Source organism: Lampetra planeri, chromosome 21 (genome assembly GCF_965212315.1).
Source record: "Lampetra planeri chromosome 21, kcLamPlan1.2.h2, whole genome shotgun sequence".
NCBI classification, from domain to species: domain Eukaryota; kingdom Metazoa; phylum Chordata; class Hyperoartia; order Petromyzontiformes; family Petromyzontidae; genus Lampetra; species Lampetra planeri.
Window position 1 is genome coordinate 11,041,073 of NC_136127.1, and position 25,095 is coordinate 11,066,167.

The 25,095-nt window shown below is 51.6% G+C and overlaps 1 protein-coding gene and 1 long non-coding RNA gene across 3 annotated transcripts in view; one reads left to right on the plus strand and one right to left on the minus strand.

Moving 5' to 3' along the window:
* The window catches only part of LOC144724668 (uncharacterized), a 35,616-nt gene extending 17,738 nt beyond the window's left edge, over positions 1-17,878 (minus strand). For both annotated transcript variants that reach the window (XM_078603969.1, XM_078603968.1), the window contains exons 1-6: positions 17,695-17,878; positions 10,159-10,239; positions 8,576-8,630; positions 6,810-6,904; positions 1,717-1,812; positions 84-191 (exon numbers count right to left, since the gene is read on the minus strand). In XM_078603969.1, the coding sequence (XP_078460095.1) occupies positions 84-191; positions 1,717-1,812; positions 6,810-6,904; positions 8,576-8,630; positions 10,159-10,239; positions 17,695-17,769 (510 nt within the window). In that variant the 5' untranslated portion in view covers positions 17,770-17,878. The remainder of the gene's footprint in view (positions 1-83; positions 192-1,716; positions 1,813-6,809; positions 6,905-8,575; positions 8,631-10,158; positions 10,240-17,694) is intronic.
* On the plus strand, positions 92-23,356 carry LOC144724669 (uncharacterized). The gene is made up of 3 exons (XR_013586552.1): positions 92-236; positions 20,869-20,969; positions 21,884-23,356. It is a non-coding gene; the product is annotated as an uncharacterized LOC144724669 (long non-coding RNA).
* Positions 23,357-25,095: the final 1,739 nt, after the last annotated feature.

Sequence of the window (25,095 nt, forward strand, 5' to 3'; positions counted from 1 at the left end):
TTTCGCGAAAGCCTACTGCGTGTTAAACCGTTTTGTTTGTTCGTAAATGTTTCACCGAGGCGCCCCCTCCCCCCCCCCCCCACCTTAGATATCTTGGCTTCGTCGCGCTTCTTGCCGGCCTGCAGGGCCTGCAGGTGATGCCGGGCCCCGTCCACATCCACCAGCTTGCGCGCCCGTTTCGACATCCTGGCCTAAGCCGCACGCAAACACCGAGGGAGACGCCCGTGCCAAGCCCGGTAAGCCAGCCCCCTCTAACCGGCCAAACGGAAGCTGCTTTGAGCGTGCGGTGGCTGGGCACGCGCGACACGTGACCCAGCCAACGCAGCCTCGCCCGCCGGAGGAGCTCGCCGATGGGACGGTGTCCAGATCGTTGGAGAATCTGCGAGCTCCTCGTGCGGTAATCCAGTCTGGTTTAACCCAGGATGTCTCCAGCCGCCACACGGGTTCCTCAAAAAGGGTGTCGCGCATTTCGCAAGCGCAGATAAGAGAGGGCATAATTGTTGCCGAATAATTTCGGAGCTTCGCCACACAGCTTCCTCATCGGCGTTGCAGTGTCGCCGGCGAGACGGTGCCGCCCCGCCGATTGAGAAAAAGACAAAACCGGCGCTGGGTGATGGGCTCACTGCCCATGTATGGGGAAACTCCACCACCCCCCTCTCTACAAGCACACTCCGTTACTCATGGAGAGCCGAGGGGTCGGAATGTCGAATGCCACAAAGTGTCCAGCCAGGTGATTTGTTTTGGTGGGGCTGGTGGTAAGGGTCCATCTCTTAGCGGTGCACTCCAGGTTCGGAAAACAAAGTCTGCAACGGCTTTTCAGAGCGAGCAGTAATTTACCGGCTCATCAGCACACATAGGACGGTTCATCAGTAAGGGAGCCATCCTGCGACTGCACCCGGGCATCGATCAGCCTCCCACTGTACCCGTGCCAGATGGAAATTCCATTGGCAGAGCCATGGAAAGCTTCTTTAACTGTGGTTGGAAAAAAACAAGTTAAATAGTCCAGGGGCCAGAGGACATCCTTGTCGCACCCCAAGGCAAACAGAGAATGGCTCCGACTCCCAGAAGAAAATCAATGATCATGCGCAGCACTCACTCACGCACACATTCTCACACATACAGCCATACACACGTGCTGCCTCTCTCTCGCTCTCACACATACACACACACACAAAGACAAAGATTCCATGTATAGCCTTAGCAGACTGTTGGAGCAAGTGCTGTTTGCGAGTATCTATGGAAACCAGCACGGCACACGAGGGGGTGGGTGGGTGGCCAACACCACGGCCGGCCGCCTTTGTCTCCCTAGCGGTGATGTTTACGCACCGCATCAGGTACTAATTTGAGGCTGAGTCGACCTAGGGGGAAGACCATGACCGGTTGAGATAATCATCACCGACGTTGGTCGTGGTGTGGTGGTGGTGCGCTAACCGCTGCACCACCGCTCCCAGCGCACCGCCTGATGTGGAGGGACAGATACTCTAAACTATTTTTTTATTTTACCGGGTAAAGGCCCACCGAGCTATATAGATTTTTTTTTTCAGAAGCGACCAGTAGCCAACACTCTTAAACAAACTCTCTCTAGATGAGTGAGGGCAGCATAGCGTGTATCCACTCATAGTCATCATTACGCAACTAGAGTTCATGCATTGCTCGATACGACGCGAGGGAGAAGCGGTGGGAAGGCCGCGGGCGCACATGGACAAGGCTTGGCACCTTGACGTCGCCGAAGGGAGCCTGGTGGGTCTCCAGAGCGGGCAGGGTCTGGTCCCAGAGCTTCTGGTGGTAGTCCTCCCATAGCAGCTCCGTGGTCTGCGCGCAGAGACGAGATCATCGTCATAATCATCGTCATCGTCACCATCGCTGATGGGTTTTTTTGTTTGGTCAATACAGACGGGATTCCTTGCAAAAGGTCGAACATCTTAACACAACCGGTTTTACTGGTAGGAACCCACTGGTTCCACCAGCCCACAGGGGATTATTGTGTCTGTCCGTCCGTCGTGCAGGGAGGGGCTGGATGGGGAGGGAGGGGCTTGGTGGGGAGGGGAGGGTGGGGAGGGGCTGGCTGGCTGGGGAGGGTGGGGCTGGGTGGGGAGGGGAGGGGAGGGTGGAGAGGGGCTGGGTGGGGAGGGTGGAGAGGGGCTAGGTGGGGAGGGTGGGGAGGGGCTGGGTGGGGAGGGTGGGGCTAGGTGGGGGGTGGGAGGGCTGGGGCTGGGTGGGGAGGGGCTGGTCACCCTGTGGTGCCCTTATAAAACTCAACGTTTAACCTACTCACGCCGGCTTGTGCCCGCCCTCACAGTCGGGCATATTTGCGGAATACACCACGCCACCATTGACCCTGATCATTGACCGAGCAACCCAACGTTCCTACCAGCTCCCTCCGCAGGAATGTGTTATTGCCAGAAAGGATAAAACCTATTCTTATATCGTCAATCTTGATTTGTTCAAGGCTAGCCTATCGCTAATCTCAGAGAGGATAAGACTGCTCCGTTTTGAACTTGATCATTTAGCGGGTTCAGCAGTTCCACTGCTGGATTATTTTTTCCGCCTGAGGACGACCCGCTTGTGTTGCGATCGAAACGTCGTGGTGTTTTTCTAGCCACGTGACTTTACCGAAAGAACCAAAGAGGATGTTCTTATATTGTCGTCGGTCATCGTCGTCATCGTCCTTATCGTCGCCATGCCCTGGCTATCACCGCGGGGTGTATTCAACGTACGAACATGACGCGCCGTCCGCTTAATAACCAGGCTACAGTCTACATTATAGACTGCCAGTACACTCACTCTGATTAAAAACCAGGCTACAGTCTACATTATAGACTGCCAGTACACTCACTCTGATTAAGAACCAGGCTACAGTCTACATTATAGACTGCCAGTACACTCACTCTGATTAAAAACCAGGCTACAGTCTACATTATAGACTGCCAGTACACTCACTCTGATTAAAAACCAGGCTACAGTCTACATTATAGACTGCCAGTACACTCACTCTGATTAAGAACCAGGCTACAGTCTACATTATAGACTGCCAGTACACTCACTCTGATTAAGAACCAGGCTACAGTCTACATTATAGACTGCCAGTACACTCACTCTGATTAAGAACCAGGCTACAGTCTACATTATAGACTGCCAGTACACTCACTCTGATTAAGAACCAGGCTACAGTCTACATTATAGACTGCCAGTACACTCACTCTGATTAAGAACCAGGCTACAGTCTACATTATAGACTGCCAGTACACTCACTCTGATTAAGAACCAGGCTACAGTCTACATTATAGACTGCCAGTACACTCACTCTGATTAAGAACCAGGCTACAGTCTACATTATAGACTGCCAGTACACTCACTCTGATTAAGAACCAGGCTACAGTCTACATTATAGACTGCCAGTACACTCACTCTGATTAAGAACCAGGCTACAGTCTACATTATAGACTGCCAGTACACTCACTCTGATTAAGAACCAGGCTACAGTCTACATTATAGACTGCCAGTACACTCACTCTGATTAAGAACCAGGCTACAGTCTACATTATAGACTGCCAGTACACTCACTCTGATTAAGAACCAGGCTACAGTCTACAATATAGACTGCCAGTACACTCACTCTGATTAAGAACCAGGCTACAGTCTACATTATAGACTGCCAGTACACTCACTCTGATTAAGAACCAGGCTACAGTCTACATTATAGACTGCCAGTACACTCACTCTGATTAAGAACCAGGCTACAGTCTACATTATAGACTGCCAGTACACTCACTCTGATTAAGAACCAGGCTACAGTCTACATTATAGACTGCCAGTACACTCACTCTGATTAAGAACCAGGCTACAGTCTACATTATAGACTGCCAGTACACTCACTCTGATTAAGAACCAGGCTACAGTCTACATTATAGACTGCCAGTACACTCACTCTGATTAAGAACCAGGCTACAGTCTACATTATAGACTGCCAGTACACTCACTCTGATTAAGAACCAGGCTACAGTCTACATTATAGACTGCCAGTACACTCACTCTGATTAAGAACCAGGCTACAGTCTACATTATAGACTGCCAGTACACTCACTCTGATTAAGAACCAGGCTACAGTCTACATTATAGACTGCCAGTACACTCACTCTGATTAAGAACCAGGCTACAGTCTACATTATAGACTGCCAGTACACTCACTCTGATTAAGAACCAGGCTACAGTCTACATTATAGACTGCCAGTACACTCACTCTGATTAAGAACCAGGCTACAGTCTACATTATAGACTGCCAGTACACTCACTCTGATTAAGAACCAGGCTACAGTCTACATTATAGACTGCCAGTACACTCACTCTGATTAAGAACCAGGCTACAGTCTACATTATAGACTGCCAGTACACTCACTCTGATTAAGAACCAGGCTACAGTCTACATTATAGACTGCCAGTACACTCACTCTGATTAAGAACCAGGCTACAGTCTACATTATAGACTGCCAGTACACTCACTCTGATTAAGAACCAGGCTACAGTCTACATTATAGACTGCCAGTACACTCACTCTGATTAAGAACCAGGCTACAGTCTACATTATAGACTGCCAGTACACTCACTCTGATTAAGAACCAGGCTACAGTCTACATTATAGACTGCCAGTACACTCACTCTGATTAAGAACCAGGCTACAGTCTACATTATAGACTGCCAGTACACTCACTCTGATTAAGAACCAGGCTACAGTCTACATTATAGACTGCCAGTACACTCACTCTGATTAAGAACCAGGCTACAGTCTACATTATAGACTGCCAGTACACTCACTCTGATTAAGAACCAGGCTACAGTCTACATTATAGACTGCCAGTACACTCACTCTGATTAAGAACCAGGCTACAGTCTACATTATAGACTGCCAGTACACTCACTCTGATTAAGAACCAGGCTACAGTCTACATTATAGACTGCCAGTACACTCACTCTGATTAAGAACCAGGCTACAGTCTACATTATAGACTGCCAGTACACTCACTCTGATTAAGAACCAGGCTACAGTCTACATTATAGACTGCCAGTACACTCACTCTGATTAAGAACCAGGCTACAGTCTACATTATAGACTGCCAGTACACTCACTCTGATTAAGAACCAGGCTACAGTCTACATTATAGACTGCCAGTACACTCACTCTGATTAAGAACCAGGCTACAGTCTACATTATAGACTGCCAGTACACTCACTCTGATTAAGAACCAGGCTACAGTCTACATTATAGACTGCCAGTACACTCACTCTGATTAAGAACCAGGCTACAGTCTACATTATAGACTGCCAGTACACTCACTCTGATTAAGAACCAGGCTACAGTCTACATTATAGACTGCCAGTACACTCACTCTGATTAAGAACCAGGCTACAGTCTACATTATAGACTGCCAGTACACTCACTCTGATTAAGAACCAGGCTACAGTCTACATTATAGACTGCCAGTACACTCACTCTGATTAAGAACCAGGCTACAGTCTACATTATAGACTGCCAGTACACTCACTCTGATTAAGAACCAGGCTACAGTCTACATTATAGACTGCCAGTACACTCACTCTGATTAAGAACCAGGCTACAGTCTACATTATAGACTGCCAGTACACTCACTCTGATTAAGAACCAGGCTACAGTCTACATTATAGACTGCCAGTACACTCACTCTGATTAAGAACCAGGCTACAGTCTACATTATAGACTGCCAGTACACTCACTCTGATTAAGAACCAGGCTACAGTCTACATTATAGACTGCCAGTACACTCACTCTGATTAAGAACCAGGCTACAGTCTACATTATAGACTGCCAGTACACTCACTCTGATTAAGAACCAGGCTACAGTCTACATTATAGACTGCCAGTACACTCACTCTGATTAAGAACCAGGTTACAGTCTACATTATAGACTGCCAGTACACTCACTCTGATTAAGAACCAGGCTACAGTCTACATTATAGACTGCCAGTACACTCACTCTGATTAAGAACCAGGCTACAGTCTACATTATAGACTGCCAGTACACTCACTCTGATTAAGAACCAGGCTACAGTCTACATTATAGACTGCCAGTACACTCACTCTGATTAAGAACCAGGCTACAGTCTACATTATAGACTGCCAGTACACTCACTCTGATTAAGAAGGCTACAGTTTACATTAATTTTTTTTATTTACTGTATTTATTTTTTTATTATCTATGTGACTTTACCGAAAGAACCAAAGAACATGAATTCCTGCAGTCACGAAAGTTTTAAGTCAAAAGACAGAAATGTAACCCAGGTTACCGGATTCATAGCGCAATGCGCCAGCTACCACACTGGCACTGTTTAAAAAAATGAACAGCATTTGAGGTATGTGCAATGTCAAAGGAACGGACTTTACAAGATAAACTTTTGCTCTTCGAAACACAAATTCTGGGAACCTCATGGCAGGGCACGTAAACAACTTGGACATTTGTAACAGGAAAGTGCTGAAGGTTAGCGACCGAGTAAAAGATTGAGAGTGGTGGTGGTGGTGGTGATACTGTAAGAGCGGTCCTTGAGGCGTGTGTCATCTGTAACAAGGCGAAGTAGACCTTAATCCAGATGAGAGTGGTGGCTGAAAGAGTGCAAGATCGAACCTTCAAAGGTCAAGCGTCAACGTGACAACAAGCACGGCATCCGGCCGAAGGAAGCAAGCAACTGCGGGGCGCGGTGACATCATCATTGGAATGGCCGCGATGACCTTTTGACCTTGACCTGATGAATTTGCTCAAGTGGCGGTGCGCTCCGCATACCTCGGCGATCCTGCTGAGTGTTTCCCGCTCGGGCCAATCCTCCTCGCTCAGCAGCAGCAGCGACTCCCAGAGACGGCCGCTCGATTCGTGCAGAGCTGCGCGCACATCGCACACACGCACGCGGACCGTCGACTTGCACGGAGACTCATCGACTTGGACAGAGACCCCTCGACTTGCAAAGAAGCCCATCGACTTGGATAGAGACCCATCGACTTGCATAGCGACTCATCGACTTGCATAGAGACCTATCGACTTGCAAAGAAGCCCATCGACTTGCATAAAGACCCATCGACTCGCATCGAGGCTCATCAACTTTCACAGAGACCCATCGACTTGCACAGAGACCCATCGACTTGCAAAGAAGCCCATCGACTCGCATGGAGACTCATCGACTTGCACAGAGACCCATCGACTTGCATAGAGACCTATCGACTTGCACAGAGACCTATCGACTTGCACAAACCCATCGATTTGCATAGAGACCCATTGATTTGCACAGAGACTCACAGACTTATATAGAAACCCAAATACCCCTCTTCCACTGGCACATCCGAACCGAGCCAGTGCAGCATCCTCACGGGACGGGTTTTGCCGTGCTGAGCCTGAGCCAAAACAGTGTGATGCTGGCCTCGCCAAGAAATCGGATTCTGGATCGGGGGGGGGGGCAAGCAGGGCCAGGGTGCGGTGCTGATGTCGCGTTCGCTTAGCGTGCCGCCAGTCGGTAAAACTCGAACGCTTTGATGGAAAGGCGTCGATTGCATCAACAGTGAACCCTAAGAATCCCCGCCTGGCTCGTTGCGAGCTCCTTGTAAAAGTGAAACAGCGATTTCCTCTGTTCGCTGTGACTTTTGCAGACCAGCGATGACTGCCTGGCTGCGTGAGAACCCCACTCACAGAGGCGTTGGTGTGCGTGTGCTTGTGTGTTGCCACGGTGGGGGGCACAGGTGGTGCATCTGCCAGTCATCTCGGTCAGTCAACCCATGGCACCTGGGTCTGTCCCATGACGTCCTGCCAACTGGCGTTCGACACTTCACGTGGCCTCAAAGTGCACCTAGCCTGGCACAGGCGCCGTGGTGACGTCACCGCCATTTAGTGGCGAGTGGCGTTGGTTGTTGTTGTGTTATGGGGAACACCTGGTGCGGTGTGTAAACATCGCCACTAGGGAGACAAAGGCGGCCTTCACAGGTACTCGCTAACAGCACTTGCCCCAAAAGTCTGCATGAGCTCAACGGCCACTCCCGGTGACGATTATCTGAACCGGTCCTCGGCACCCCCTAGGTCGACTCAGCCTCAAATGAGTGCCGAGTGTAGTGTTTGATCATCAACACTGGAGAGACAAAGGAGGCCGGGCGTGGTGCTAGCCACCAACAACCTCGTGTGCCCATGTACCAGGCCTTCATAGGTCCCTGTTGAAGGCTACGTGAGGGGGGTGGGAATCTGTGCATTTGTTCGTGAATGCGAGCTGCCCCGAGTCATGGAGGCGAAGCAGGCTTGAGCCGCATGGGGGCGAGTGCTCGGGGTATGGTGTGGCATCCCAAACGGATTCCATTGCCGTGCAGAGTTTTGCGAGCAGTTTTTTTTTCGCTTACTTATCCGGGCACTCCGGTTTCTTCCCATATGAGGCCACACAATTGATAACGGAATTGAGCAAACAGGGGAATGCAGGACCCTCGCGAGAGAAAGAGAGAGAGTCTTCAGACTCAGTAGATACATTGAGGGCATTGTGATTATTATTATGATGCCGGTCATGTGTTTCATCATCTCACCTTTGATAGAGGCCAGGTAAGCCCGGAGGTCCCTGCTCAGTCTGCTGCTCTCTGTCTGCAATGGACCACAGCATCAGGACGTGCTCATAAAATGTCCTCTTGCCTGGAAACTCGGAGAAATTGCTTGTGTACGTATTCCCGTGTGTGTACGTATTCCCGTGTGTGTACGTTTGTGTGTCTTTGTGGGGGGTGAGGGAGGGGGTAGTGCAGCGGTTAGCACCCTGCACTACGAACCCGGCGTCCTGAGTTTGATTCTCACTCACGGCCAACACCCAGTGACGATTATCTGAACCGGTCCTGGGCCTCATCTAGATCGACTCAGCCTCAAATGAGTGCCTGGTGCGGTGTGTAAACATCGCCACTAGAGAGACTAAGGCGGCCGGGCGTGGTGCTGGCCACGCACCCCCTCGTGTGCCGTGCCGGCCTTCATAGGTGCCCGCTAGCAGCACTTGCCATAACAGTCTGTTCGAGGTTATTCTAGAGATCTTCTGTTTGTGTGTGTGTGTGCATGCGAGCAGTTAGTGCGCTGTGCTACGTACAAACCCACAGACCCACATTTGTTTCCTGGCCATGGCCATTGCTAACATCGGTGACCCTCAATCAGCAGTGGATCACCAAATGGTTGGTACGGCACTTGTCCATGTGCAGTGACATAGACTCGGTCACGTAGCAGCATAGTGCTGGCTGCTCGCAGGGAAGGGGATCTGCAGCTTACAGCAGCCCTGGCTGACAGCAGGTCACGTGATAGACCAGAGAGGGGTCTAGGGGAAGGGTCACGGAAGGGGCACATCGAGAACCCGCTGGTAGGTTCCAGAAGAGGGCGTGGCCGGGGGCGGAGCCAGCAGGCCACGCTGGCAGTATAAGAGGGGCCCCGGGAGGGGAGCTCGGGGCTGTCGTGTGGAGTGGGGGGATCCCCGTCGTGCTGCCGGAGTCTTCACCATCTCTGTGTCGTCAGTCAGGCAGTCTACCAGCTGTCCTGACTGAGAGCCGTAGTTACCAAGTGTTACTGTCAGGCCATGCTAATAAACAAGAGTGCCTCCTACTCTTAGTGTTTCTGAGTCAGTCACTACGCATGCGACCAGCTCAACGTCTCCGCCCATTCGATGCCACCATTGTTGACATTCATCACAACGCTCAAGGTAGTCTTTTGAGGCTGAGTTTACCTAGGCGAGGCTCAGACACATTGACAACAGTCGCCGTTGATCACGAAGTCACGGAGATGTCACGACGGCGTTGTGCCAGGCTAGGTACACTTTGAAGCCATTGTGTGAATTATCAAAGGCTCGCTGGCAGGAGGTCACGGGACAAACCCAGGTGCCATGGGTTGACTGACTGGGATGACTGCCAAATGCACCGCCTGGGCTCCCCACTGTGCCAACTTTCCGCCTTTTAGCCGCCCGGCGCTCCGCTCGTTGTTGTGAGCGCCGCTTCTCTGCCCTCCGTTGTTGCCGGAGGGCGGCTGCCTCCGACCGCTCGGCAGCAGCGTCCTTCACGAGCCTCCTCCACAGAGGCCAATGTTGTCTGACACCGCCGGTGCCGGCCATCGGCGAGTCCCAATCACGCACTCACACACACACGGTTACCTGTTGTTGTGCAAAGTTCTGTGCCAGCTGCTCAAACTGCTCGTCCCTGGTCTCGTCGGCCTTGCCAAGTCTTTGTAAAACCTTCCACCGGGGGGGGGGGGGGGGGGGTGAAACATGATAGGTTATTAGGAGAGTGGTGACTGAGAGCCACGATTGAGAGATTTATGCTCGAAAGGCGTGCACCAGGGGTGATTGAGTGGTGGTGAGATGTGGAGTGGTGGTGGCACGCGGAGTGGTGGTGGATGGAGTGATGTGGTACAGGAGGACGTGGAGCTGAGTGGACTTGCCAATGACTTGTACAAGCGGTGTCAAGATCGGCCTTTGTGGAAGAGGCTCGTGAAGGATGCTACTGGGCAGTTGGAGGCAGTCGACCTCCAACAACAATGGAGGGCGAAGGAGCGACGCTCACAACAACGTGCGGAGCGCCGGGTGGCTAAAGTACAGCAAGTTGGCACAGTAGGGGGCACAGGTGGTGCATCAGCCAGTCGTCTCAATCAGTCAACCCTTGGCACCTGGGTCTGCCCCGTGACTTCCTACCAGCGGGCGTTCGACACTACACTTCACGTGGCCTCAAGGTGCACATGGCCTGGCACAAGCGTCGTGGTGACGTCACCGCCACTTAGTGGCGAATGGCGGTTGGTGGTGGATGTGGTGGTGGATGTGGTGGTGGATGTGGTGGTGGATGTGGTGGTGGTGGTTAATAGTGAGTAATGGTGGTACAATGTGCAGCGGTGGCGAGTGGCGTGGTTGGTAAGTGGCGAATGATGCGAACTGGGTGGCGAGTGGTGGTGAGTGATGTCAGACAGTTGGTGACATCATCGGCTGTGGATTGTGAGCGGTGCTGTTAGTGGTTAGCACAATCCACGGGTGGCAAATATATAACCCGAGTTGTGAGTTATAAGCGTCAGACGCTGGCGAACATCGGTTGCGGCTAGTGTGGGCAGTGAGCGGTGAGCAGTGGCCCTGGCGTCCAGTGCTGTTTGCTGTGGTCACGACAGGTGGTGGTACGATAACCACTGCGGCCTGCAACACAGTCTACAATTGTGGCGCCACGGTGGCTAGGAGATGTTAACTACCTCGCCTGGTATGCAGGAGGTCGTGGGTTCGAGCCAGACCCTGACGCCTGCTGTGTATTTGGAGTTTGCGTGTCTCTCTCTCTCTCATCATCATCACGGTGGCTAGGAGATGTTAACTGCCTCGTCTGGTATGCAGGAGGTCGTGGGTTCGATCCAGATCCTGACACATGCTGTATATTTGGAGTTTGCGTTTCTCTCTCTCTCATCATCATCACGGTGGCTAGGAGATGTTAACTGCCTCGTCTGGTATGCAGGAGGTCGTGGGTTCGATCCCGACCCTGACGCCTGCTGTATATTTGGAGTTTGCGTGTCTCTCTCTCTCATCATCATCACGGTGGCTAGGAGATGTTAACTACCTCGCCTGGTATGCAGGAGGTCGTGGGTTCGATCCCGACCCTGACGCCTGCTGTGTATTTGGAGTTTGCGTGTCTCTCTCTCTCATCATCATCACGGTGGCTAGGAGATGTTAACTACCTCGCCTGGTATGCAGGAGGTCGTGGGTTCGATCCCGACCCTGACGCCTGCTGTATATTTGGAGTTTGCGTGTCTCTCTCTCTCTCATCATCATCACGGTGGCTAGGAGATGTTAACTACCTCGCCTGGTATGCAGGAGGTCGTGGGTTCGATCCCGACCCTGACGCCTGCTGTATATTTGGAGTTTGCGTGTCTCTCTCTCATCATCATCACGGTGGCTATGAGATGTTAACTACCTCGCCTGGTATGCAGGAGGTCGTGGGTTCGATCCCGACCCTGACGCCTGCTGTGTATTTGGAGTTTGCGTGTCTCTCTCTCTCATCATCATCACGGTGGCTAGGAGATGTTAACTACCTCGCCTGGTATGCAGGAGGTCGTGGGTTCGATCCCGACCCTGACGCCTGCTGTATATTTGGAGTTTGCGTGTCTCTCTCTCTCATCATCATCACGGTGGCTAGGAGATGTTAACTACCTCGCCTGGTATGCAGGAGGTCGTGGGTTCGATCCCGACCCTGACGCCTGCTGTATATTTGGAGTTTGCGTGTCTCTCTCTCATCATCATCACGGTGGCTATGAGATGTTAACTACCTCGCCTGGTATGCAGGAGGTCGTGGGTTCGATCCCGACCCTGACGCCTGCTGTATATTTGGAGTTTGCGTGTCTCTCTCTCATAATCATCATCACGGTGGCTAGGAGATGTTAACTACCTCGCCTGGTATGCAGGAGGTCGTGGGTTCGAGCCAGACCCTGACGCCTGCTGTGTATTTGGAGTTTGCGTGTCTCTCTCTCTCATCATCATCACGGTCGCTAGGAGATGTTAACTACCTCGCCTGGTATGCAGGAGGTCGTGGGTTCGATCCAAACCCTGACGCTTTCTGTATATTCAGAGTTTGCGTGTCTCTCTCTCATCATCATCACGGTGGCTAGGAGATGTTAACTACCTCGCCTGGTATGCTGGAGGTCGTGGGTTAGATCCAGACCCTGACACCTGCTGCTGTATATTTGGAGTTTGCATGTTTCTCTCCCCGTGCTCACGTGGATTTTTCTCCGGGTCTTCCGATTATTCTCTCCACATTTTGAAACACGCGTTTAGAGCAATCCGGCTGCTATAAATTTCCACGTGATAAGCCACTCCGTTGAGCCATCACTTGTGGTGGCCAGGTCGCTTCTGAAAAAGAGCTACATAGCTCAGTGGGCCTTACCTGATAAAATAAAAACATTAAAAGTTAAGTTTAGTGCTTTGCTCAGGCCCTTTCCTCACGCAGGAATGTGTGTGTGTGTTTTCTGGCCTTGAACCACCGCTCTTATTAAATCCTCCACCCCATGCGGTGTGCCGGGCCGTGCTGACTCGGCTAGTTGGAACGACCGACTCAAAAATGAAGATAACAAACGCCCATTGTTGATGCCCACTCCCAACGACTTTGGCCGTCTGAATCATCATTTATCGTCACGACCCACATCGTTCGGCGGCCCATATCGCGACCGCCCACAGCATCACGGGAGGCAGGGTGCAGCAGGGTGAGCATTTAAAGATAATCGCCCGGCAAGGGAGTGACGACCCAATCCCGCACCGCTTTGAGACACGAAACGTAGCGTCGGCAACACGCCGCGGGCAAACGAGAATTAACAAAATTGAAGAAATAAAACTGAAGGTGGGCTGGTAATTGAGAGACTACACTCTCTCTCGTTTGAATCGAGCAACTTTGAAATTTGTGCATTTCAGGATTGTGGTGGTGGGGGGGGGGTTGCTAAAACGCAACGCAATAAGAACACAACGACATAACAACGACGATAAACACCACCGCTCCATCAACCAAATAATCGCCGGCCCGCGAACGAACCGCGGTGCAGTGAAAGAATGTGTGAGTTGACTCGCTGCCAAGTCGGCAAAATTCATGGCATGCGGATAGCCACAGGGCCAGCAAGCTCTGACCCCCCCTCTCTCCCTCCCCATCTCTCCCTCTCTCCCACTCTCCCTCCCCATCTCTCCCTCTCGCCCACTCTCCCTCCTCATCTCTCCCTCTCGCCCACTCTCGCTTGTCATCTCCACCACTCTCCATCCCCATCTTCCGCTACCTCTCCCACTCTCCCTCCGCATCCCTCTATCTCTCCCCACTCTCTCCCTTCCAATCGCTCCCACTCACCCCTCCCCATCTCTCCCTCTCGCCCACTCTCCCTCCCTATCTCTCCTTCTCGCCCACTCTCGCTTGTCATCTCCACCACTCTCCATCCCCATCTTCCGCTACCTCTCCCACTCTCCCTCCGCATCCCTCCATCTCTCCCCACTCTCTCCCTTCCAATCGCTCCCACTCACCCCTCCCCATCTCTCCCTCTCGCCCACTCTCCCTCCCCATCTCTCCTTCTCGCCCACTCTCGCTTGTCATCTCCACCACTCTCCATCCCCATCTTCCGCTACCTCTCCCACTCTCCCTCCGCATCCCTCCATCTCTCCCCACTCTCTCCCTTCCAATCGCTCCCACTCACCCCTCCCCATCTCTCTCTCTCTCTCTCCATCCCCACCCCCCTCTCTCTCGCTCTCTGGGCGCAGTGTTTTTGCTTTGGTACTGCCAGAAGCCAGAAGCTAGGGCCCCATCCTTTCGTGTCAATCACGCCCATTCGCCACGCTCGCCTCTGAATGGTTTATTTATTATTATTTTTAGGGAGAGGCGCCCGGAACAAGGAATTTATTTACGAGAAATTCAAGTTACAGTTCTGTCCAGTGGACTGCGAAAAGACTTGCCCCACCCCCGTGTCATAAGAATGTGGAATTTCCAGAACGTACATACAGGTAAAGCAACAGTTGTTGCCCGATCTGATGGAATACGAATATACTTGCCAACGTCGTAGGAATGTGGAATTGCTACAAACGTTACTGCATGGAATTCAGCACCTTTTCATGTCTCATGGACTTTGAAAAATACTGGCTCTGTCATAGGAATGTGGAATTTCCAGCAATGGCTTAGGGCGGCCAACGTAGATTATTTACCCTCCCTCCCACGCCGCCCGTTTAAGCTGGGAGACAATTACAATACTTAAAGGCGCTGCCCTGCAATTGCGTCCTCACATCACTGGCGGTGGAAGGGCCTCCATCAGAGGGCGCTCGAGAGGGCTCCTTGGGGAGATATTTGGCCTACTCTTTCGCGTTGGGCAGGTGTCTTGGAAGAGGTCGTAGTTACCCACACTTTGCCGCACCACACGCGGCGTGCCGATCGACTGACTGTGGCGGTTCTCCCATTCATGCCGCTCATTCGACTGCCGCGCCGGGAAATCGAACAGGCACCCCCTCGTTTAAAAAGAAAAATACATTTATATAGGCGACATTTCGGGCTATAGCCCTTATTCCTTGTACATTTTTAAACAGGAATCGGAAAAATATATGTAGCTTTGGCTGATGAAAAAAGTTGTGATGCATTGTTCTGTCTCTCTGGGCGATCCAGCTAAGTAAGGGTGGTGGTTGGTGAGCCATCTCTTTTTGGAGTTGTGTAATGGAAATTCCACGTGTCTCTGGGCGGGGACAGTAGGCCCAGCCTGACCACAATGCTCCATGAACTAGACGCGGAAACAGAAGCACATTTACACACACACAGGATGTGTGACCACCCAATGACATCACAATCATACAATGACAACGTTGATGACACACACACCCCACATATCTATACAAAATGCATAGACGTGTGTGTGTGTGCGTCCACATGTACACATGATTCCTACATATGCCCATCGTATACGTGCTAGCAACCATATATACAAACCCCCCTCGCCCCCTCCAACACACACACCAACACACACAAACGCAAAGATAGCCTTAACAGACTGTAGAGGCAAGTGCTGTTAGCAAGCACTTATGAAGGCCGGACGGGTACACGAGGGGGTGGGTGGCCAGCACCACGCCCAACCGCCTTTGTCTCCCCAGTGGCGATGTTTACACACCGCACCAGGTACTAATTTTGAGGCTGAGTCGACCTCGGGGAGGCCCAGTTCCAGTTCAGATATTCGTCGCTGTTATTGGTCGTGAGTGGGAATGAAACTCGGGTCACCGGGTTCGAAGCGCAGTGCGCACTGATACACAAAGACAAAGATCCTCCATATAGCCTTGAACTGTTATCTTTGAAATGTTGGGGCAAGTACTGTTAGCGAGCACCTATGAAGGCCAGCACGGCACAAGAGGGGATGGGTGGCCAGCACCACGCCCGGCCGCCTTTGTCTCCCGAGTGGCGATGTCTATGCACCACACCTGCTTACTCATTTGAGGCTGAGTCAACCTAGGGGAGGAGGCCCATGACCGGTTCAGATATAATCGAACTCGGGTCGCCGGGTTCGTAGCGCAGCGCGCTAACCACTACACTACCGCTCCCCACACACACAAACACACATACACCGCCACCACACACACACACAAAACAAGCAAACTCACAAACACACAGAGACACACGTAAACACACTGTTGCCCTCACCTATACATACCCAAACAAACACACACACACACGTGTATCTGTCCAAACTACACCCACACACACAACATGAGGACAAAGTCCCCCATAGAGCCCACAAAGACTGTTGGGCCAAGTGTTAGTTAAGATCGGAACGGGGCACGAGACGGTGGCGTGGTTGCCACCGCGCTCGGCCGCCTTTGTCTCCCCGGTGCTGATGTGTTCACGCCGCAGCAGGTAACTCGTTTGAGGTCGAATCGATCTAAGGGAGGCCCAGAACTGGTTCAGAATTCAACTCAGGCGCGCTGTGTTGGTCGGCAGCACAGCTGACTCCTGGCGCGCCACCCGCCCCCGTCCAAGCTTTAATCTCTCACAAGCACCCGAGTCACATTCACACATTCACACGTACGTGTGTGTGTGTGTGCAATCAACTAGTCACGAACTCAACCACCCACATACCCTTCAACTACCCATACACACACACAGCAGGGAGCAGTTTTTACTTGCATTCACCAACCCATGCAGAGGCACCCACAACCACTTACCCAACTTATCCATGCCCTTACCCACTAATCCACCTACCACTCAACTATCGACCCATCCAACTATCTGCCCATCCAACTATCTGCCCATTCAACTATCTCCCATCCAACTATCGACCCATCCAACTATCTGCCCATCCAACTATCTGCCCATCCAACTATCTGCCCATTCAACTATCGACCCATCCAAATATCTACCCATCCAACTATCTACCCATCCAACTATTTGCCCATCCAACTATCTACCCATCCAACTATCTGCCCATCCAACTATCTCCCATCCAACTATCGACCCATCCAACTATCTGCCCATCCAACTATCGACCCATCCAACTATCTGCCCATCCAACTATCTCCCATCCAACTATCAACCCATCCAACTATCTGCCCATCCAACTATCGACCCATCCAACTATCTGCCCATCCAACTATCTACCCATCCAAATATCTACCCATCCAACTATCTGCCCATCCAACTATCTACCCATCCAACTATCTGCCCATCCAACTATCTGCCCATCCAACTATCTGCCCATCCAACTATCTGCCCATCCAACTATCTACCCATCCAAATATCTACCCATCCAACTATCTGCCAATCCAACTATCTGCCCATTCAACTATCGACCCATCCAACTATCGACCCATCCAACTATCTGCCCATCCAACTATCTACCCATACAACTATCTACCCATCCAACTATCTGCCCATCCAACTATCTGCCCATCCAACTATCTGCCCATCCAACTATCTGCCCATCCAACTATCTACCCATCCAAATATCTACCCATCCAACTATCTGCCCATCCAACTATCTGCCCATTCAACTATCGACCCATCCAACTATCGACCCATCCAACTATCTACCCATACAACTATCGACCCATACAACTATCTACCCCATCCACTTACCCAGCTACCCATTCATCCGTCCAACCACACATCCACCCACCTAACCACCCACCCACCCAGCTAATCCACAAACTCGGCGGCGACCCACCGTCGCCTACCTTCTCGTGAGCACGACTCCAGTGCTTGTGCACGTTCCTGGCGAAGAGAGCAGCGCGCGGGGACCCCTCCGCCATGGCGAGCAGACGCGCCGCTGAGACAGCTGCTGCTGCTGAAGCTGCTCGCCTCTGCCGCCTGCGCTAGAGAAGAGGGGGAGGCGTCTTGGTGGTGGGATGGGTGGACCGTGGGGAGGGCGGTGGAGGCAGGAACAGCGTTTCCTCGAAACGGCCAACACCACCACGAACCACACACGCTCCTCCCCACGCGTGCACTCACACCCCCTCGAACGATGCTGCTACTTCCTCCCAATCACCCTCCACTTCCACCAGCCACTACCAACCCTCCACTTCCACCCTCCACTGCCACCACCACCACCATACCCACCAGCCACTACCACCGCTAGAACCACCCACCAACACCTCACCCACCACCTTATCCACCCACCATCATCACACTCACCACCATATCCACCCACCACTATACCCACCAACACCCCACCCACCACCATATCCACCCACCACCATACCCACCCACCACCATACCCACCCACCACCATACCCACCCACCAACACTCCACCCACCACCATACTCACCCACCAACACCCCACCCACCACTATACCCACCAACACCCCATCCACCAACACCCCACCCATCACCATATCCACCCACCACCATATCCACCCACCACCATATCCACCCACCACCATACCCACCCACCAACACTCCACCCACCACCATACCCACCCACCAACACTCCACCCACCAACACCCCACCCACCAACATCACACCCACCACCATACCCACCACCATACCCACCAACACCCCACCCATCACCATATCCACCCACCACCATATCCACCCACCACCATACCCACCCACCAACACTCCACCACCATACCCACCCACCAACACTCCACCCACCACCATACTCACCCACCAACACCCCACCCACCACTATACCCACCAACACCCCATCCACCAACACTCCACCCACCACCATACCCACCCACCATCATCACACTCACCACCATACCCACCCACCGACACCCCACCCACCACCATACCCACCCACCAACACCCCACCCACCACCATACCCACCCACCAACACCCCACCCACTACCATACCCACCCACCAACCCTCCACCCGCCCACCACCATACCCACCACCATACCCACCAACACCCCACCCACCAACACTCCACCCACCCATCACCATACCCACCCACCAACACCCCACCCACCACCATACCCACCCACCAACACCCCACCCACCACCATACCCACCAACACCCCACCCACCACCATACCCACCCACCAACACCCCACCCACCACCATACCCACCCACCAACACCCCACCCACCACCATTCCCACCCACCAACACCCCACCCACTACCATATCCACCCACCAACACTTCACCCACCAGCATATCCACCCACCAACACTCCAGACACCACTATACCCTCCCACCGTTCTGTGTGGAGTGTGTTTGTTGTGTGGAGTGTGTATGTTGTGTGGAGTGTGTATGTGTGAAGTCTGTATGTTGTATGGAGTATGTTGTGTGGAATGTGTATGTTCTGTGTGGAGTGTGTATGTGTGTATGTTCTGTGTGGAGTGTGTATGTATGTATGTTCTTCCGCTGTTCTGCAAACCCGGCGACCCGAGTTCGATTCTGGCTCACGACCAATAACAGTGAACCGTTACTGGACTTCCCCTTGGACGACTCATCGATGCGTGAACATCGCCACGAGGGAGACAAAGGCGGCCGGGCGTGGTACCGGCCACCCACCCCTCTTGTTCCGTGCCGGCCTTCATAGGCGCTACTCGCTAACAGCACTTTCCCCAAGAGTATGTGAAGGCTATACGGGGAATCTTTGCCTTTGTTGAATGTGTATGTTCTCTCCCTGTTCTGCGTGAGTTTCCACCGGGTTCCCCGGTTTCCTCTTATAGCAAAAAAACCCAATGTGACGGATGTTTGGTCAATAGAAGTGCAGAACTAAATACTCAGATTACTCATCTGGAATTGTACATCGCAACGTCTCCTCGCCCTCCTCCTCCTGCGAGACCTTGGCAGGAGCCTCCTGACAAAGAGCCTTGAGACTCAGCGAGGCTTTCTTGAGAGAGAAAAAAACGACGTGTAAGCAAATAACTAAAGATATATATGATACAAACGGGTAAATGTTTAACTCTCGTTTATTATAACCATATTTTTAGTTCACCGTCTTAACCAAATGGGGTACAGTGTTATATGTGCCATACAAAAAAAGATAAAGGAGCAGCCCTGCAAATTGACTTGGTCACCCCAAGCCAATTAGCACGGCTGGCTACGTACGGAGCGAAATAATTTCAACATACATGAAAATGAAATGATAGTGATGATGGTGATGATGGTGGTGATAATATGATAGTGATGACAATATTATTGTTATGGCAATATGATTCCATGATGATGACGTCACCACGACGCTTGTGCCAGGCTATGTGCACCTTGAGGCCACGTGAACGCCCGCTGGCAGGAGGTCACGGGGCAGACCCAGGTGCCACGGCTCGACTGACTGAGATGACCAATTCGATAGTAATGACACCTACGTTGACCAGTATAGACGGCTATGACACACCCACTCGCGGAAGCCATAGATAACTCTTGTGGAGGGTAATTTGGCCTACTCTTCCACGTTGGTCAGACGTCTTGGACGAGGTGTGAGCAGGGCCGGATTAAGCTAGTGCGGGACCCGTGGCATATGTTATTAATGTGCCCTACAAACACGTAAATATGAAAACACACACATTTTTAACTTGCCTATTAAAGTAATTGTATTTTTTTCATTTGCTATACAGCCAGATAATACGACAAATCGCTAACCTTAAACACCCAGGTCGTTCAAAAAGTTGAAGATGGTATAGTACTATAGTAATAGAGCAAGTGCAGAATCACTGAACCGGAATTTATAGCTTGAAAGCATTTAGCGCGGGGCCCTTGAAAGTGCGGGGTCCGTAGCATTTGTAGCTACTTGTGCTACAAGGGTCATCCGGTACTGCGTGTGAGTGCCCACACTTTAGCCCATCGCACGAGACGTGCTGATCGACGTTACCGTGATGTCACCACGCTTCGGTATGTTGCTGGGGGGAGACAAAGGCGGAAGTGTTAAGGACAATGGCCGTGTTTTCAACAGGCGCGCGCCGGGAGATAGAACCGGTGGACCTCTGTGTCGTGTGCCAACCATTAACAACAACACCACGGAATCAGCCAATGTGCCGCTCCTTTATAATCAAGGTAAGGCACATGCACCGCCCGTTTGTCGATCCACTGCTGGATGAAAGCCTAATGTCGGATCGTGGAGGGCACAACGGTGGCTCGGAGATGTTAACTCCCTCGCCTGGTGTGCAGGAAGTCGTGGGTTCGAACCCGACCGTGACGCCTGCTGCTGTATATTTGGAGTTTGCGTGTCTCTCTCTGCCCGTGGTCGCGCGGTTTTTTTTCTCCGGATCCTCTGGTTTTTCCCTCCACATTTAGAAAATGCGTTTAGAGTTTTTGACTACAATACATTTCCGCACGAACACATTCCTACGGAGGGAGCTGGTAGGAACGTTGAGTTGCTCGGTCAATGGCCAGGGTCAACGGCGGCGTGGTGTATTCCGCAAATATGGCCGACTGTGAGGGCGGGCACAAGCCGGCGTGAGTAGGTTAAACGTTGAGTTTTATAAGGGCACCACGAGGTGACCAGCCCCTCCCCACCCAGCCCCACCCCTCCCACCCCCCACCCAGCCCTCCCCACCCTCCCCACCCAGCCCCTCCCCACCCTCCCCACCCAGCCCCTCCCCTCCCTCCCCACCCAGCCCCTCCCCACCCTCCCCACCCAGCCCCTCCCTCCCCACCCAGCCCCTCCCTGCACGACGGACGGACGGACACAAGAATCCCCTGTGGGCTGGTGTAACCAGGAGGTTCCTACCAGTATAAGCCATTCCTTGAGCTGTCATTTGGGGTGGCCAGGTCGCTTCTGAAAAAAATCTACGTAGCTCGGTGGGGCCTTAGCTGCTAACATTTTTATTTTTTTAATAAACCGTTGCATCCCTTTTGCAGCGTGGGTCGGTGGCTGTTGTTTTGTCAGGCGAGGGGAGGGAAACGTTTCGATTTCATTGCCATTGAGGAAAGGGAAATGCGTGACATTTTCCGTTTGTCACCAGCAGGCGTCACTGGAGGCGAAATTTAACAGCCCCCAGGACGGACGTAACGCTTCGAAGAACAACAACAGAATTTTTACTTTTTTTTACTTTTAAACAACTTTTATTGCCGACAGCAGCAACAGCACTGGAAGCGATTCCGATACGAAATATACAGTCACCAGCAAACAAATAACAAACGCTGTACATCCACGCTTTGTGGCGCTAAATGCGCCGCGCTCAACACAAAAGAAAAGTCACGTGGTGGTGGTCACAGAAGGCTCAACGCACTCGTCAATAACACGATCCAAGCTCCAACCTGCTCAGCTTCCGAAATGGAGACGAGATCGGGTGCATATTCGGTCATGTGGACGACATTTTCAGAATAAATCAATTTTATAACAGTTCTTTCGTTTCTCAGTCCGCTTGCATGTTGAGTAGAGTGGTCCAGACCTTCTTTCCCTGGCGACAGACTACTACACTATACACTACTACACAATACACTACACTATTATACACTACTACATCATACACAACTATACACAGACCCTAGCTCTTCCTGGGGAATTCCCAGGCGTTCCCAGGCCAGTTTACATTGCAGTATACATTACAGTAGACCTCGAAAATCAGATAAAGCCTCCCATAAAACACGTGACCTTTGTGGCCACTCCGACTGAATCCCTCTCCCCGCCGCCCACTGTGAAAACAGTCGCTGCTCTCCCTGACCCTGTGCTCCCATTTCTCTATTCCTTTTCCATCATTTTCCTCTCATTTCCCATTCGTTCTCTTCTCTCTTCCCCACAACCGCCCCCATACATTGCATCCTTGACTCTACGACCTTGCCGTGGCGTGCCACTGCTACAAAGTTGCGAGCGATTGCAACCAACATTCCCAAAACCCATTCGATATCGCGCATTCTGAACCGGCACGAAACATGATTACACTGTATTTATGATTGTGCATTCGCTAACATTGTTGCAGAAGTCAAGGCGCAATTGGTGACCTTGATTAGACGCTCTCAGCGCGGATGTATTGTGATTGGAACGCCGAGCATGTAATTGCCTACTTGCTTCGTCAAATGTGTTGTCGTTCACCAATTGCAATTAAAGTTCACCACGGTATCCGCCACTAATGAGCTATGAAACACAAGGCGGTGTGAGTGCTGCCACGATGGTTATAATCTCGTAATTTATATTTTATTTTTCTACCCAGCAAAGGATCCCCGTGTACCTCAGGAGGGTGCGAAAACGTTGGGATGTTTGGCTAATTCCATTCAGGGTTGTGTTGCAGAGAAAATGTAACAAATACACATGCGAAAGAATAATTTACATACATTCGCAATTCCACTGCTGGATGAAGGTCACACCCGGACGCCTTGCAGTGCGAATAATGAAACCAACTTGAACACGATTTTGATTTAAAGCTTTCGTGACTGCAGGGATTCATACTCTTGGTTCTTTCGGTAAAGTCACGTAGAAGGGAAATAATAAAGTAATAATAAAAAGAAGAATAAAATAAAATATTGTTTTATATTTTTATTATTTTTCCGCCTGAGACGACCGCTTTTGTTGCGATCGAAACGTCGTGATATTTTTTTTTTCATTTTTTTTTCTACCTACGTGACTTTACCGAAAGAACCAAAGAGTATGTATGTAATTAGTACTTATGTAGTGACATAGCGCTGTTGGACAGCAGCAGCGACTGCACGTGGGCACTTAGCGCACACGCCGCTGAGCATACACGCGGGTGTGCCGGCAGGGCGGAGGAACTGGGGCAAGGGTCACGGTAGACCTCGTGGGGAAGCCCCTGGAACCCTCTGGAGGCTAGGGCGGAGCCAAGCCGCGCCGAGGAGAATAAAAGCAGCGGAGAGCAAGAGCTCCGGGCTGCCGGTTCTGGGAGTGGACTCGTCTCGTCGTCGTCACCGCACTCGTCGCTGCCGCCTTCGCCCGGGCATTGCGCGGCCGGACAGTGGTTGGCTGTCCCGGTCGACGCCGTCGGTGCAATGCGGGCAGCGTCGTGTCGGGGACGGGTCATGCGGCAGCGGGGTCGTGTGTGAGAGAGAGGGGGGGGGGGGGGGGGCCGAGTGGTGGCGTGAGCTCGGCAACAACGGCAACGAATAAAGAGGGCAGAGCGGTGCCCAGAGTTCGCAAACGGGTTTTGATTCCTTACCCATACCCGGCCACACCAGGGTCGCAAATGGGTACCCATACCCGTACCCGGCCTACCCGTACCCGGCTGGGTACGGGTACCCGTTCCCTACCCGTACCCGTACCCTACCCGAAATGAGTGACAAACGGTTACTCACCAGTGACTCACGGCCTACCCGTACCCGGATGCACCAGGGTCGCAAACGGGTACCCGTACCCGTACCTGGCCGGGTAGCTGGGTATCGGGTAGGGTACGGGTATCGGGTACCCGGTTGCGACCTCTGGCGGTGCCTTCCTGCAACCACCTCGTCTCCGGCTGATTGTGTGTGCGATGTACGCCACCTGCATGCACAGACGACACTACACTTATATACGTCATTTTGTATTTATTTGAGTGACTTGCTTACCTTAACTACTGTTTGTTGTTGCAACTTGCTGACCCACCACCTACCGGACATCTATGCAAAAGAGCTTCATAGCTCATCGGATTCCTCCAGTCTCATTCAAATATATGTCGATCCTCTGCTGGAAAAAGGCCTCTGGGACCGTCCATAAATGATGTCACGCGATTTTGGCCGATTTTTGACCCCCCCTCCCCCCCTCGTCGCACGGCATCACAAAAAGTCAGACCCCCCTCAAATATGACGTCACAAAGCTCTGCCCCCCCCCCCCCCCTTAAAACCATATTTCCATTTTAAAAATAAAACATGCTTCAAATCACTTTTAACTATTGTCATTGTATTTAATGTGGCGCTGCACTCTGATGTTGTAGAAGAAAACATGTATTAAACAGGTGTTGGAAAGCTGAAATTTAGCATAAAATTCACTTGAGAAGATTCATCGTCTAACTAAAACTGCAGATGTTCAGAATATTATATTGAAATTCTCTTACAATTATCAAATATTAAAAGTAATTATGACTATAAAAAATACTTGAAACTTTGTAGTAAGCAAAATGGAGAGTCCAATTATAACAATCACATTTTCATTCCACAGAATGAAACGCCCTGGTAGAATCATTAGAATCAAAATGTTTAATAACAATCATTCAAAAAATGTACAAAATGTATGCTTCTCCATTCTCCCATGGAG